General features: G+C 42.0%; 1 protein-coding gene across 1 annotated transcript in view; it reads right to left on the bottom strand.

Moving 5' to 3' along the window:
• WIF1 (WNT inhibitory factor 1) overlaps positions 1-584 on the bottom strand; it is a 91,854-nt gene extending 91,270 nt beyond the window's left edge. Inside the window, exon 1 of the mRNA XM_005902525.3 lies at positions 80-584. Within this exon, the coding sequence (XP_005902587.2) occupies positions 80-227 (148 nt within the window). The 5' untranslated portion in view covers positions 228-584. The remainder of the gene's footprint in view (positions 1-79) is intronic.
• Positions 585-12,484: the final 11,900 nt, after the last annotated feature.

A 12,484-nucleotide genomic window follows, 5' to 3' on the forward strand; every position in this document is an offset into this window, starting at 1 on the left:
TCTCTCCTTTAATAGAAGAGCTGCAGGGCATGAAGACCCAGGCATTTGGGAAGAAGTAGAAGCTCCCGCGAAACCTTACCTATGAGCACTCTCGCCTGGTGAGCGTCGATCCACAGGTACAGGCTTTCCTCCGGCTGCTGCCCGACCTCCGCTCGCAACACCAGCAGGCACGGGAGGATGCTCCAGAGCCAGAGCGCGCCGGCAGGGAAGGCGCTTTTCCGGGCCATGCTACTCCGGACCGCCTGGATCGTGGTTCTCGCAGCTGAAACTCCTCCCGCACCTACCCAACCTGCCGCCCTTAAGTTGTCTCCCAGCCGGAGCAGTTCCCCGCGTAGACGGCTGGGCGTGTAGCCTCTTGGCTCTGGTACGAGTGAGCCTGGGTGTGCTGGAGGAGTAGTAGGAGGAGGGAGAAGAACTGGAGAGAGCGGGACAAGGGAACCGGGAGCAGGTGGGAGAGGAGGGAGCGGAGGCGCAAGACTGGCAAAGCAGGAGATGCCAGCCCGCCGAAGGAGACACAACGGTCAGAGGGTTAAATATAGCGGGAGAGTTAGAGCAGGAAGGGCAGGCTCAAGTGCGGTGCGAGCAATGAGTGACGGTGCCCAGTCGGTCGCCACTGGGGGGCGCTGGGGGGACGCGCGGGGGTGGGGAGGCGCGGAACCCCGGAGACCTAGTCCACCCGCCGTGCGCCGCTTGGGAGCAGACGCGGAAAAGGGCGCTCCAAGGGACCCCTGGGACGTCACTTGCGCTGCCTCTGGCCAGATGAGGCATGAACGGAGGGAAATGCGGTGAATTGACTTATTAAGGCTTGACTGAACCCAGACGATAATAATAATGATAAGTTCCATTGGTACCCCGGTGTTAAATGAAGGCTCATATTCCTCCACTTTTCTCACTGTCCCACTTCTCCCATATTCCGCCCCTGTCATTCTTCACTCTGCAAACACTTGGCGCATTCCCATCTATTTAAAACCCGAGAGTCCACTGTCCAGAAGTGCCCTGGTTGCTGGCGCTGGGGCTGACCAGGGCGTGGGGCTTTCACTCCTCGCTTGTCTGACACTGCGGAGAATGCTTTTTACAGCTGGGGACGCTCTTCTCCCTGCTCACCGGCAGCACCCTGAGCTCTGGATGACAGGCTTGCCTAACGTGCTGGGGCCGGGCTCAAAAAGTCATGACTATCTTCATGTTGCTGCTAAGTCACTTCAGTCGTGTCTGACTCTGTGTGACCCCATAGACGGCAGCCCACCAGGCTCCCCCGTCCCTGGGATTCTCCAGGCAAGAACACTGGAGTGGGTTGCCATCTCCTTCTCCAATGCATGAAAGTGAAAAGTGAAAGTGAAGTCACTGAGTCGTGTCCGACCCTCAGCGATTCCATGGACTGTAGCCCACCAGGCTCCTCCGTCCATGGGATTTTCCAGGCAGGAGTACTGGAGTAGGGTGCCACTGCCTTCTCCGACTATCTTCATAGTTGCGAGTATATTGAGAAATTTGGAGGCGTGCCGCGCTGGTACTGAAATCTCAGGCGCTTTAGAGCAAGCCAAGGCTCTGGCCTTGCATACGGGAAGAGTAGTTGGCTGGCAATGGGCTCTGGCCAGCTACACCCATTAAACCCCAGTAGGGATTTAATTTGCCCCCCTGCCAAATTCCTTGGGTGTGTGATGAAAACGGAAGCAAAAGGGGGTTTCTTCTTTTGTTTAACTTAGATTTCAGACTCAGCATAAGGTTGTTTACTTCTCTGTTTTTTGGCATCCAAATGCTGCAACAGATGTCCCAAGGATTGAGCCTGTGGGGTTTGGCGTATTGTTTGACTCACTCCCTTGTGGGGAGGGGCTTCCCTGGTGGCTTAATGGTAAAGAATCCGCCTGTCAGTGCAGGAGAGGCATGGGTTCCATTCCTGGGTCAGGAAGATCCTCTGGAGAAGGAAATGGCAACCCACTCCAGTATTCTTGCCTGGGAAATCCCATGGACAGAGGAGCCTGGTGGTCAACAGTCCAGGGGGTCACAAAGAGTCGGACATTACTGAGCACACAGGTACAAGGTGAGAGAACAAACCTGAAGTGGAACAGGTGCATGCATTAAGTATTGGGTCATGAGTTACTAAAGCATATGCATTTCTAATTATGAAATATTTTCAGTGGTACAACTGTTCATCTTCAAAAAGAACAAGTGTTTTGATGAAAGTTTTGCTTTCATTTTAGGTTTGAAGGATTTGTTAACAAAAGAAACCACTGGTCACACAATAAACAATTTCAATATTTAATCGAGGATTAATTGCCTTCATTTCAATTATACAGTCATTAAAAGAAAAGACAAAGATCCTTCTAGTGAAAGCTATGGTTTTTCCAGCAGTCATGTATGGATGTGAGAGTTGGACCATAAAGAAAGCTGAGCACAGAAGAATTGATGCTTTTAAACTGTGGTGTTGAAGAAGACTCTTGAGAGTCCCTTGGACCACAAGGAGATCAAACTAGTCAACCCTAAAGGAAATCAGTCCTGAATATTCACCGAAAGGACTGAAGCTGAAGTTGAAACTCCAGTACTTTGGCCACCTGATGCGAAGAACTGACTCATTGGAAAAGACCCTGATGCTGGGGAAAATTGAAGGCAGGAGAAGGGGAAGACAGGATAAGATGGTTGGATGGTATCACTGACTCAATGGACATGAGTTTGAGCAAGCTCTAGAAGTTGGTGCTGGACAGGGAAGCCTGGTGTGCTGCAGTCCATGGGGTAGCAAAGATTTGGATATGGCTGAGCAACTGAACTGAAAAGAAAAGAATAAAGAAAAGTAAAAGCACATATATCACCAAATTGCGCCAACCAACATCCAGGCTTGAACAGCCCTAGGAAGCCCCTCATTAATAGCAATCTGGAGTCCCATTTGGGAAAAGGTCCTGGAAAATGCGTCCACCCCATGGGTGAGACTTCAAATTACAGTTTCCAGGGCTCCCACTTACAATCCTGGGCTACAAACATATCATCAATTTGCACACAAAAGTGCAGCCCTGGTTCTTTTTTAAACTTTTACAATGCTGTTTGTTTTATCTTGTGAGTCATAGGATTTTGTTAGATCTGGGGTTGGGGTGTGGGGATGCTGGCCAGACCCTCAGGAGCTCAAGAATTCCAGACCCACCTCCTTTTTTTTTAATCTACAGTGCTGCCTGACTTGTGTTTGCAGATAGGCACAGAATCCAGGCAGTGTCCAGGCCAATCAGAAGCAAGTCAGAACCTGCTCTCCTGCTTCTGAAGCCAAAACAAGACTTCCTCCATTTTAATTTCCCTAACAACAAGAAATCTCCAATGGATTTGAACTTCTTAATTGTAAAAGTACTTTAAGAGCTTACTTCTCACAACACTTTTAAATAGGTAGGTGATATTATTATTCCCACGTTACTGATGGAGAAACCAGGCTCAAAAAGGTCCAGTAAGTTAGCTGACTGTGGTTACCCAGTGCTAACTATGGTTACTTACCTGGTCAGTGGTAGAGTCAGGGTTCAAATCCCAGCCGCTCTGATTTCAAAGCCTATTCTCTTAACCACTATACCTCACACTGACAAGTAAATCATGATTAAGTCTGTTTGCAACCAAACCTTCACAGCTGTTCTACCTTTACAATAAAATTCACATCTATTCAAAGATTTCACTATTTTTTATTTCAGTGAATATTCATTTATGTAATGCATTCATATACATTCAGCAATACTTAAAGCACTTTAGCATTGTAATGCCAATTGTTCCCCAAAGATAATAATTTCACAACACAGTAGACATTTTCTTTACTCCAGAAAGGTGCAGTTTTAGTTGAATGTATTTTTTTTCCCTCAATAGTGCTCTAACCCCTCTAGCTCTTAATGTAAGGACGCCCTCTACAGGCTGTTCTAATCAAATAGTAATCGGTAAATAGCTTTCATAAAATTTACTTTTTGGTAGAGAAAAAGAGGCACTAAATTCCCTCCTAACTCAACTTCTTCTGCGGGAGGTTCTTGTGCAACAGTTGATTCTGGTACTGGTGATACTGGTAATACATACAGCTGTAAGGAATTTTTTTCTCTGTTTACTTCTCCCCAGCAGTGGACACTTGGAGAAATTACATTTTATGGTAGAGAAAAGTGTTATTTAAAAATACTGGATTTGCTTTCTTTTGGTTTTTGAAGGGGAGGAAGGAGCAGATGTTATACGCTAGTCAGCTATTTTTCAAGAGTAAGAGGGTGTATTTTGGGGGAAGAAGGTCCATCTAAGATTGAATCAGGCTGGATTTTCTTCTGATGTTAAAGAGCACGGAGGCTTTTTCACTCAGAAAAAAAGTCATATTTTAAGATTTCTCTGCTCAAATAAAAATGTAATGTAACAATATTTATTGGCACATGATAAAATTCTGGAAGTAATGTGCTAGGAGGTATTACAAGTCAACTTTATTTAGTTTGAAAACTCTACCATGTATTTTCCAGTCCACTATCCTTGCTTTCCTTGTGTAACTCACTCTCGTCAATTACATTTGTGGGCAGCTTCATGTATGTGTTCACTCGTGTACGCATTCAACATATATTTATTAAAGCCTATTTTGTGTAAGAAACTGTCCTGGAAGCAACAGGAAAGACAAAGGCAATGAAAAATATCATGAAACTACATAAGAGACAAAACACAATCCCAGCCCTCAAAGACCACTGGGGCTATTAAAACAAGTAAGATAAGGATTCAGTAACCATAATTCAAGGCAACATACAGTGATTATTGATGAGACAGGATCGGAAATTCAAAGGAGAAATCTCATATCTGGGATTCTGAAAGTTTTTTAGTTCATTCATTCAAAAAACAGTGTGTGATGTATGCACTGTACAGGTAGAGGGGATAGAAAGGCACGTGAAAAGACAGCCCCGGCTTTTGAACTCAGTCTAACAGGGGAGATTGTTAATGAACAATAGGGAAGAATAAGCACTGTGATGGGTTTGTGCACAGGGTAGTTTGGGACTTCGATAAAAGTTCCCTAATGCAGACTGGGACAAACGATGTCCAGCAGTAGCAAGAACCAAGAGATGAGAGAAAGAATGGTACGATCCAGGCCCTGCAGGTACCGACCTGCAGTGTGATGAGCCTGGAGTTGGGGAGAGAGGGATGGATGAAGCCAAAAGGGTAAATAGGAGTTGGTTATGGAAACTGTGCTGAGAAGAATTCTCAACAATTTATGGAGACACACTGTCCTCAAGGGCTTCCCCGATGGCTCAGCAGTAAGGAATCTCCCTGCCAATGCAGGAGACTCAGAGACACTGATTTGATCCCTGTGTCAGGAAGATCCCCTGGAGGAGGGCATGGCAACCCACTTAAGTATTCTTACCTGGGGAATCCCATGGACAGAGGAGCATGGTGGGCTACAGTCCATGGGGTCGCAAAGAGTCGGACACAACTCTCCTGCTGGCCACTCTGCCTTGTGGTCTCAGCCAGAGTATTTTGGTGACCACAGGGATTAGGACCGAGAATCGGGCATATCAGCTGCACTGTGAGCTGCATTTGGAGAATGGGGAGCAGGCACCCCTGCAGCACACTGGTCTGGAAAGGGAGCCACAAGATTGTAAGTGAAGAGGGCAAGCTGCCAAGCATTATTTTTAAAAAATGTTTATTGACATATAGTTGGTTTACAACGTTATGTTAGTTTCAGATGTACAGCAAAGTGACTCAGTCGTACATATATATACATCCACTATTTTTTAGATTCTTTTCCCATACAAGCCATTCTAGAGCATTGAGTTCCTTGTGCTCTACATTAGGTCTTTATTAGTTATCTGTTTTATATATAGTAGTGTGTATATGCCAATCCCAGTCTCCTAATTTATCCCTCCTTCTCTTACCTCCTGATAACCATAAGTTTTTTTTTTTTCAACATCTGCAACTCTATTTCTGTTTGTACCTTTTTAAAATTAGCACCGTGCTCTAACCAGCTAGCTAACCAGCCATGACTGTTCGTACCCTTTTTTAGATCCCACATATAATAGCATATAATATTTCTCCTTGTCTTACTTCACTCACTATGGCAATCTCTGAGTCCATCCATGTTGCACCAAGCATTATTTTAATGCAGTCCTGTTTTAAAAACCAAACATGGTATCTATCAAGTTAATGTGCATATAAAATCAAACATGGAAAATATCTAAAAGATTACACACCAAAATATTTCCAGGGGTTACCTATGAGGAGTGAGACTTGGACTAGGGAATGATTTTCACTTTATGCATATTTTCTGATTTTTTTTTTTAATGGGCAGATGCTCTTGTAATTAAAAAGCATTTTGAAGAAGAAAGGTTGTTTCTCTCCTGCTTCAGTGAGTTTCTCTTGAAATAGGCAGCTGTCACCACGCTGAGCCAGAACCTCTTATGACATTGCTTGCGTACTTTATCACTTAAGAACTGTACATCACAACACCTGACAGCTCATTATTGAAGCACAGCACAGCCTGAGGATTCCTCACCATCGCATGTAACACTCCTGCTCTCCTTCCCTCCCATGATAGCACTGCCAAGCAACCTAGCATATCTTGTCTTCCACGAACCATACCCATTATTTTCTCTTCATCCATGCTGTTTCATCCCTATGACATTTAACATTGCTTTTTTGTTTTTTACTTTTTAAAAATGTTTTAATTGGTGGAAAATTGCTTCACAATGTTGTGTTGGTTTCTGCCATACAACAGTGTGAATCAATCATAATTACATATATATACACACACACACACATATATCCCCTCCCTTTGCAGCCTCCCTCCCCTCCTTGCATCCCACCGCTCCAGGTCGTCGCAGAGCACCAGGCTGGGCTCCCTGTGTCACACAGCAGCTTCCCACTAGCTCTCTGTTTCACACATGATAGTGAATACATGTCGACGCTACTTTCTCAATTCGTCCCACCCTTACCTTTCCCACTGTGTTCACAACTCTGTTCTCTACTAGGTTCATCAGTACCATTTGTCTAGATTCTATATCTAGAAAATTGGTACTAACTGTGCTATTTTTTATGATAGAGAATAAAAGGAAAACAACTGCATTATCCAGTAGTAGAGAAATGGAAAACAAATTTGATTAAGATGAATTAGTAAGATGAATTATTACTGAACTGTTAAAGTTCTGACCTGTGAATTCAACCATGAAATTATTATCAGTCAAGATAACATCCATTAACCATCACTCCCAGAAGTTGAACAAATCATATACACTTTAAATATGTGCAGTTTATTATATGGCAACTGCATTAAATTAAATAAGCTTAAACATTTTTAAGAAATAAAAAAATATTGAAGTTTCATCAGGACACGAACACTAATCATAAAAGAAAAAAATTGGTAAATTGGGTGATATTAAAATTAAGAAGTATTTTTTAATCAAAGGATAGCACTGAGAGTGAAAAGACAAGCTATAAAGTGAGATAAGGTACTTGGGCATATATGACTCTTATCCAGAATATGTAAACAAGTTCTATAAATTAGTAAGAAAAAGGTCAAACAATCCAGTAGAAAAATGGTCAGAAGGCTTGAATAAGCACTTCATAAAAGAGCATATCTAAATGGCTAATTAACACAAGAGAAACTGCTGAACTTCATTAGCAATCACGGAATCAAAACTACAGTGAAACCAATTCATGTCATCAGAATGGTTAAAATGAAAAAAAAAAAAAGACTATGTGAAGCTGGTGAAGAAGTGAAACATATATTGCTGGTGAAAGTATAAATTAGTACAATTATTTTGGAAAACTGGAAATACTAGTAAGGCTCAGTGATTGCACTTCTATGGAGAAGCCCAACAACAAAAAAAATGTGCACCTATTCATCCAAAGACATGCAGTATTCTGGACTTTCCTGGTGGCCCAGTGGTTAGGACTCTGAGCTTCCACTACAGGGGCATGAGTTCCATCCCTGATCAAGCTCCTACATGCCACAAGGCACGGTGTGGCCAAGTAAACAAATAAATACTAATAGTAAAAAAAGGCATGCTCTATTTATCTTGGCCCCTAAGTGAAAACAACTCAAATATCAACAGTGGAATGAATTAATCAGCTATTATTATTGGTACAGTGGACTACTTACACAGCAATGAGAATATGCAAACTGAGATCATGACATTGGTCCCATCACTTCATGGCAAACAGATGGATAAAAAATGGAAACCGTGACAGACTTGATTTTCTTGGGCTCCAAAATCACTGTGGACTGTGACTGCAGTCATGAAATAAAGATGCTTGCTCCTCGGAAAAAAGCTATGACAAACCTAGACAGCGTATAAAAAGCAGAGACATTACTTTGTCGACAAAGGTCCATATAGTCAAAGCTATGGTTTTTCCAGTAGTCATGTACAGATGTGAGATGTGATGTACATCTCACATGTGAGATGTGGACCATAAGGAAGGCTGAGTGCCGAAGAATTCATGCTTTCGAACAATGGTGTTGGAGAAGACTCTTGAGAGTCTCTTGGTCTGCAAGGAGATCAAACCAATAAATCCTAAAGGAAATCAGTCCTGAATTCATCGGAAGGACTGATGCTAAAGCCAAAGCTCCAATCCTTTGGCCATCTGATGCGAAGAACCAACTCATAGGAAAAGACCTGATTCTGGGAAAGATTGAAGGCAGGAGAAGGGGACGACAGAGAATGATATGGTTGTATGGCATCGCTGATTCAATGGATATGAGTTTGAGCAAACTCTAGGAGATAGTGAATGACAGGGAAGCCTGGCATGCTGCAGTCCATGGGGTCACAAAGAGTTGGACATGACTGAGCGACTGAACAACAACAACAATTACATGCAACACAGATGACTTCTGAAGACCTCAGGTTGAGCTAAATAAGCCCAAAGGGTGCATACTGCAGGATTCCATTTACTAAAAATCTCAAAATAGGAAACACTATCCATGATACTAGAAGTCAAAATAGGGAAGGGATTGACTTTGGAAGCGGGTAATGATTGGAAGTGGCTATTAAAGGTGCTTCAGGGTGTTGCTAATGTTTTGTTTCTTGATCTGGATGTTAGCTACATGGGAATGTTTATTTTGTAAAAATTTGTTAAATTGAATACTTATGATTTGTGCACTTTTCTATGTGTACATTTCAATAAAACATTTACTAAGAATTATCATATAAAAACAAAATTATAAAATATTTAGCAGAATACACACATGGGTGCTAAGTCCCTTCAGTCGTGTCTGACTCTTTGTGACCCCATGGACTGTAACCCACCAGGCTCCTCTGTCCATGGAATTTTCCAGGCAAGAATACCAGAGTGGCTTGCCATTCCCTTCTCCAGGGGATATTCCAGTTTAACGGGTACAAAGTTTCAGTCTGGGATGATGAAAAGTTCTGGAGGTGGACAGTGGTAATAACTGCACCATAATGTGAATATGGTGGCTCAGCTGGTAAAGAATCCACCTGCAATGCAGGAGACCCTGGTTCAATTCCTGGTGGGGAAGATCCACTGGAGAAGGGATAGGCCACCCACTCTAATATTCTTGGGCTTCCCTGGTGGCTCAGCTGGTAAAGAATCTGCCTGCAATGAGGGAGACCAGGGTTCAACCCCTGGGTTGGGAAGATCCCCTGGTGAAGGCAACAGCTACCCACTCCAGTATTCTGGCCTGGAGAATTCCATGGACAGTCCATGAAGTCACAAAGAGCCAGACATGACTAAGCAACTTTTACTTTCAATGTGAATATATTTAATGTAATCTTAAAATGTTAATAGTAGCTCTCTCAAGTTTTTATTTTCTTCACTTATTTTTCCTTTCTTCTTTTTGCTTGTTTTAATTTTATTTGCTTATTGTTATGTTCTAACATTTCTACAACCAAAAAGTTACTTAAATATTGAAAATTATTGCTGAAACAGTAGCTATGGATTCTTGTGAAAGAAATGGAGGACACTAACTGTCACGTTAGCCACTTCTATGTATGAAGCATCTGTTTTATTAATTTACTCCTCACAAAAGTTCTGTCAGGGAGTCACTGTGCATGTTTATAGAAGAGGCTCAATGAGGTTAGGTAACTTGTATAAGGTCAAGCAGTGAAAACTCCACCGAGCCAAACAACCTCAGGAAAGTTTAATTCCCAAGTCTGTGTTCATGTCACATAGAGCTCTGACTATGGCCTTTTATTTTTATTTTTTTTTTTTTATTTTTTTGACTATGGCCTTTTAAATTATTAAAGAAGCAGGTCCCAGTGAAACTCCTAGTTACAACTCCACCCAGTCTGTGAAGACACATCCTGTATGAGAAATCATGACAGGAAGGAAGGCACTGGGGTCTGAAGTCGGAGCTGGGAGTTGAATTTGAGATGGACAGAGAGGTTGGACCCATCCAGGAATGTAACTTTCTCAGGCAAGAGACAGAGAGCTGAGAAGGACGACAGAACACAAATATGTTGTTTCGACAATAACTACATAGTTCATGTGAAAGCACTTCGTAATCTGCAAAGCCCTACTCATAGCTAGTATTGTAGGAGCTCCAGCAGCAGTGGCCTGAATCACTAAGATGCCTGCCTGCCCTCACCTGTACGTCCCAGGCTGTTCTCAGGACAGAGGACTGGGAGGATTTTCTTGTGATCACTGATCTCTGAAGTCTCCAGAGCACTATGAACCTTCCTCCCTTGATTCTTCTTTCCAGTTTATTTGCTAATCTTATGAATTCTAATCTCATCTGAAAGTCATCACAGACACAGGCATCCTAGAATACAGACTCCTGAAGCAACAGAAAATTCCATGGGTAACAAATACTACATGAAGGAGCTTTTTTTCAGAATGAGCCTCAAAAAAAAACAAAAAGAAGAAAAAGAAAGCAGAACAGTTTTGACATAGAACTTTGATGAGGCCATTTTGCCTAGAGCAGAAGCAAACATACCACTTTCACTCATCCTTTTGAGAGGGCTGTTGTAGAACTACTAAGAATGGTACAGTCACCCCCACAAGATAATCCTCACTCCTTCCTTCCTGGAGTCTTTCTGTTTAGTAAGGTTGGGGGATGGCAAAGAACTGACAGGATGGGTGAAGACATCTAGTTTGCACACCACTTGGGAAAAGAAGATCTTGGGTCTGATAGTTTGCAAACATTCTAGAAAAAAATATAGGTGAGCATTTGGCAATCTTTCTAAACTAACATTCTAAAGATATACATGGATATATATCATATATATGTATGAAAGATACATATATAAGATATATATATATGTATCTTTACCTATGTAGATACATATATATATATTTATATTCATATATATATAAAATCATATCTATATCTATATCTCAGGGATATAAGAAATAATATTAAAAGGTAAATGATATCCTGAGGGAAATTCTGGGTTAAAATCCTTCAGTTCAGTTCAGTCACTCAGTCATGTCCGACTCTTTGCGACCTCATGGACTGCAGCACACCAGGCTTCCCTGTCCAGCACCAACTCCTGGAGCTTGCTCAGACTCATGTCCATCGAGTTGGTGATGCCATTCAACCATCTCATCCTCTGTCATCCCCTTCTGCCTTCAATCTTTCCCAGCAACAGGGTCTTTTCGAATGAGTCAGTTCTTCGCGTCAGGTGACCAAAGTATTGGAGTTTCAGCTTCAGCATCAGTCCTTCCAATGAACACCCAGGACTGATCTTCTTTAGGATGGACTGCTTGGATCTCCGTGCAGTCAAAGGGACTCTCAAAAGTCTTCTCCAACACCACAGTTCAAAAGCATCAATTTTTGGCACTCAGCTTTCTTTATAGTTCAACTCCCATATACATAAATCCTTAACAAAGACAATTCTTGCCAAAATTTTAAAAAGTGATGACTTTCCAATAGAAAAATGGCAAATACGGGCAAAACTCCAGAGAATTGACATACACATACAAATAAATTAAACACTATGGCCATTTAAAGACATGGAACCAACCAAAATATTCACACATGATGGAATATTACTCAGCCATAAAAAGAATGAAATAATGCTATTTGCAACATGAATGGACCTAGAGATTATCATACTAAGCGAAGTAAGTAAGACAGAGAAAGACAAATATCATACGATATTGCTTCTATATAGAATCTAAAATATGACACAAATGAACATATCTACAAACTAGAAACAGACTCACAAACACAGAGAACAGTCTTATGGTTGCCAAGGGGGAGGGGAGGTGAGGGGACGGATTAGGAGTTTGGGATTTGCTGATGCAAATTATTATATATAGAGTGGATAAACAATGAGGTCCTATTGTATAGCACAGGGAACTATATTCAATATGCTGTGATAATCCACAATAGAAAAGAATATGAAAAAGAATATAGATATGTATGTGTAACGAATCACTTTGTTGTACAGCAGAAATTAACACAACATTGTAAGTCAACTAAACTTCAATAACATTTTTTTTTTAAACTATAGTAGTTTAGCATTTTGGAGAAGGCAATGGCAACCCACTCCAGTACTCTTGCCTGGAAAATCCCATGGGCAGAGAAGCCTGGTAGGCTGTAGTCCATGGGGTCACTAAGAGTCGG

This window comes from Bos mutus, chromosome 5 (assembly GCF_027580195.1).
Source record: "Bos mutus isolate GX-2022 chromosome 5, NWIPB_WYAK_1.1, whole genome shotgun sequence".
NCBI classification, from domain to species: Eukaryota; Metazoa; Chordata; class Mammalia; order Artiodactyla; family Bovidae; genus Bos; species Bos mutus.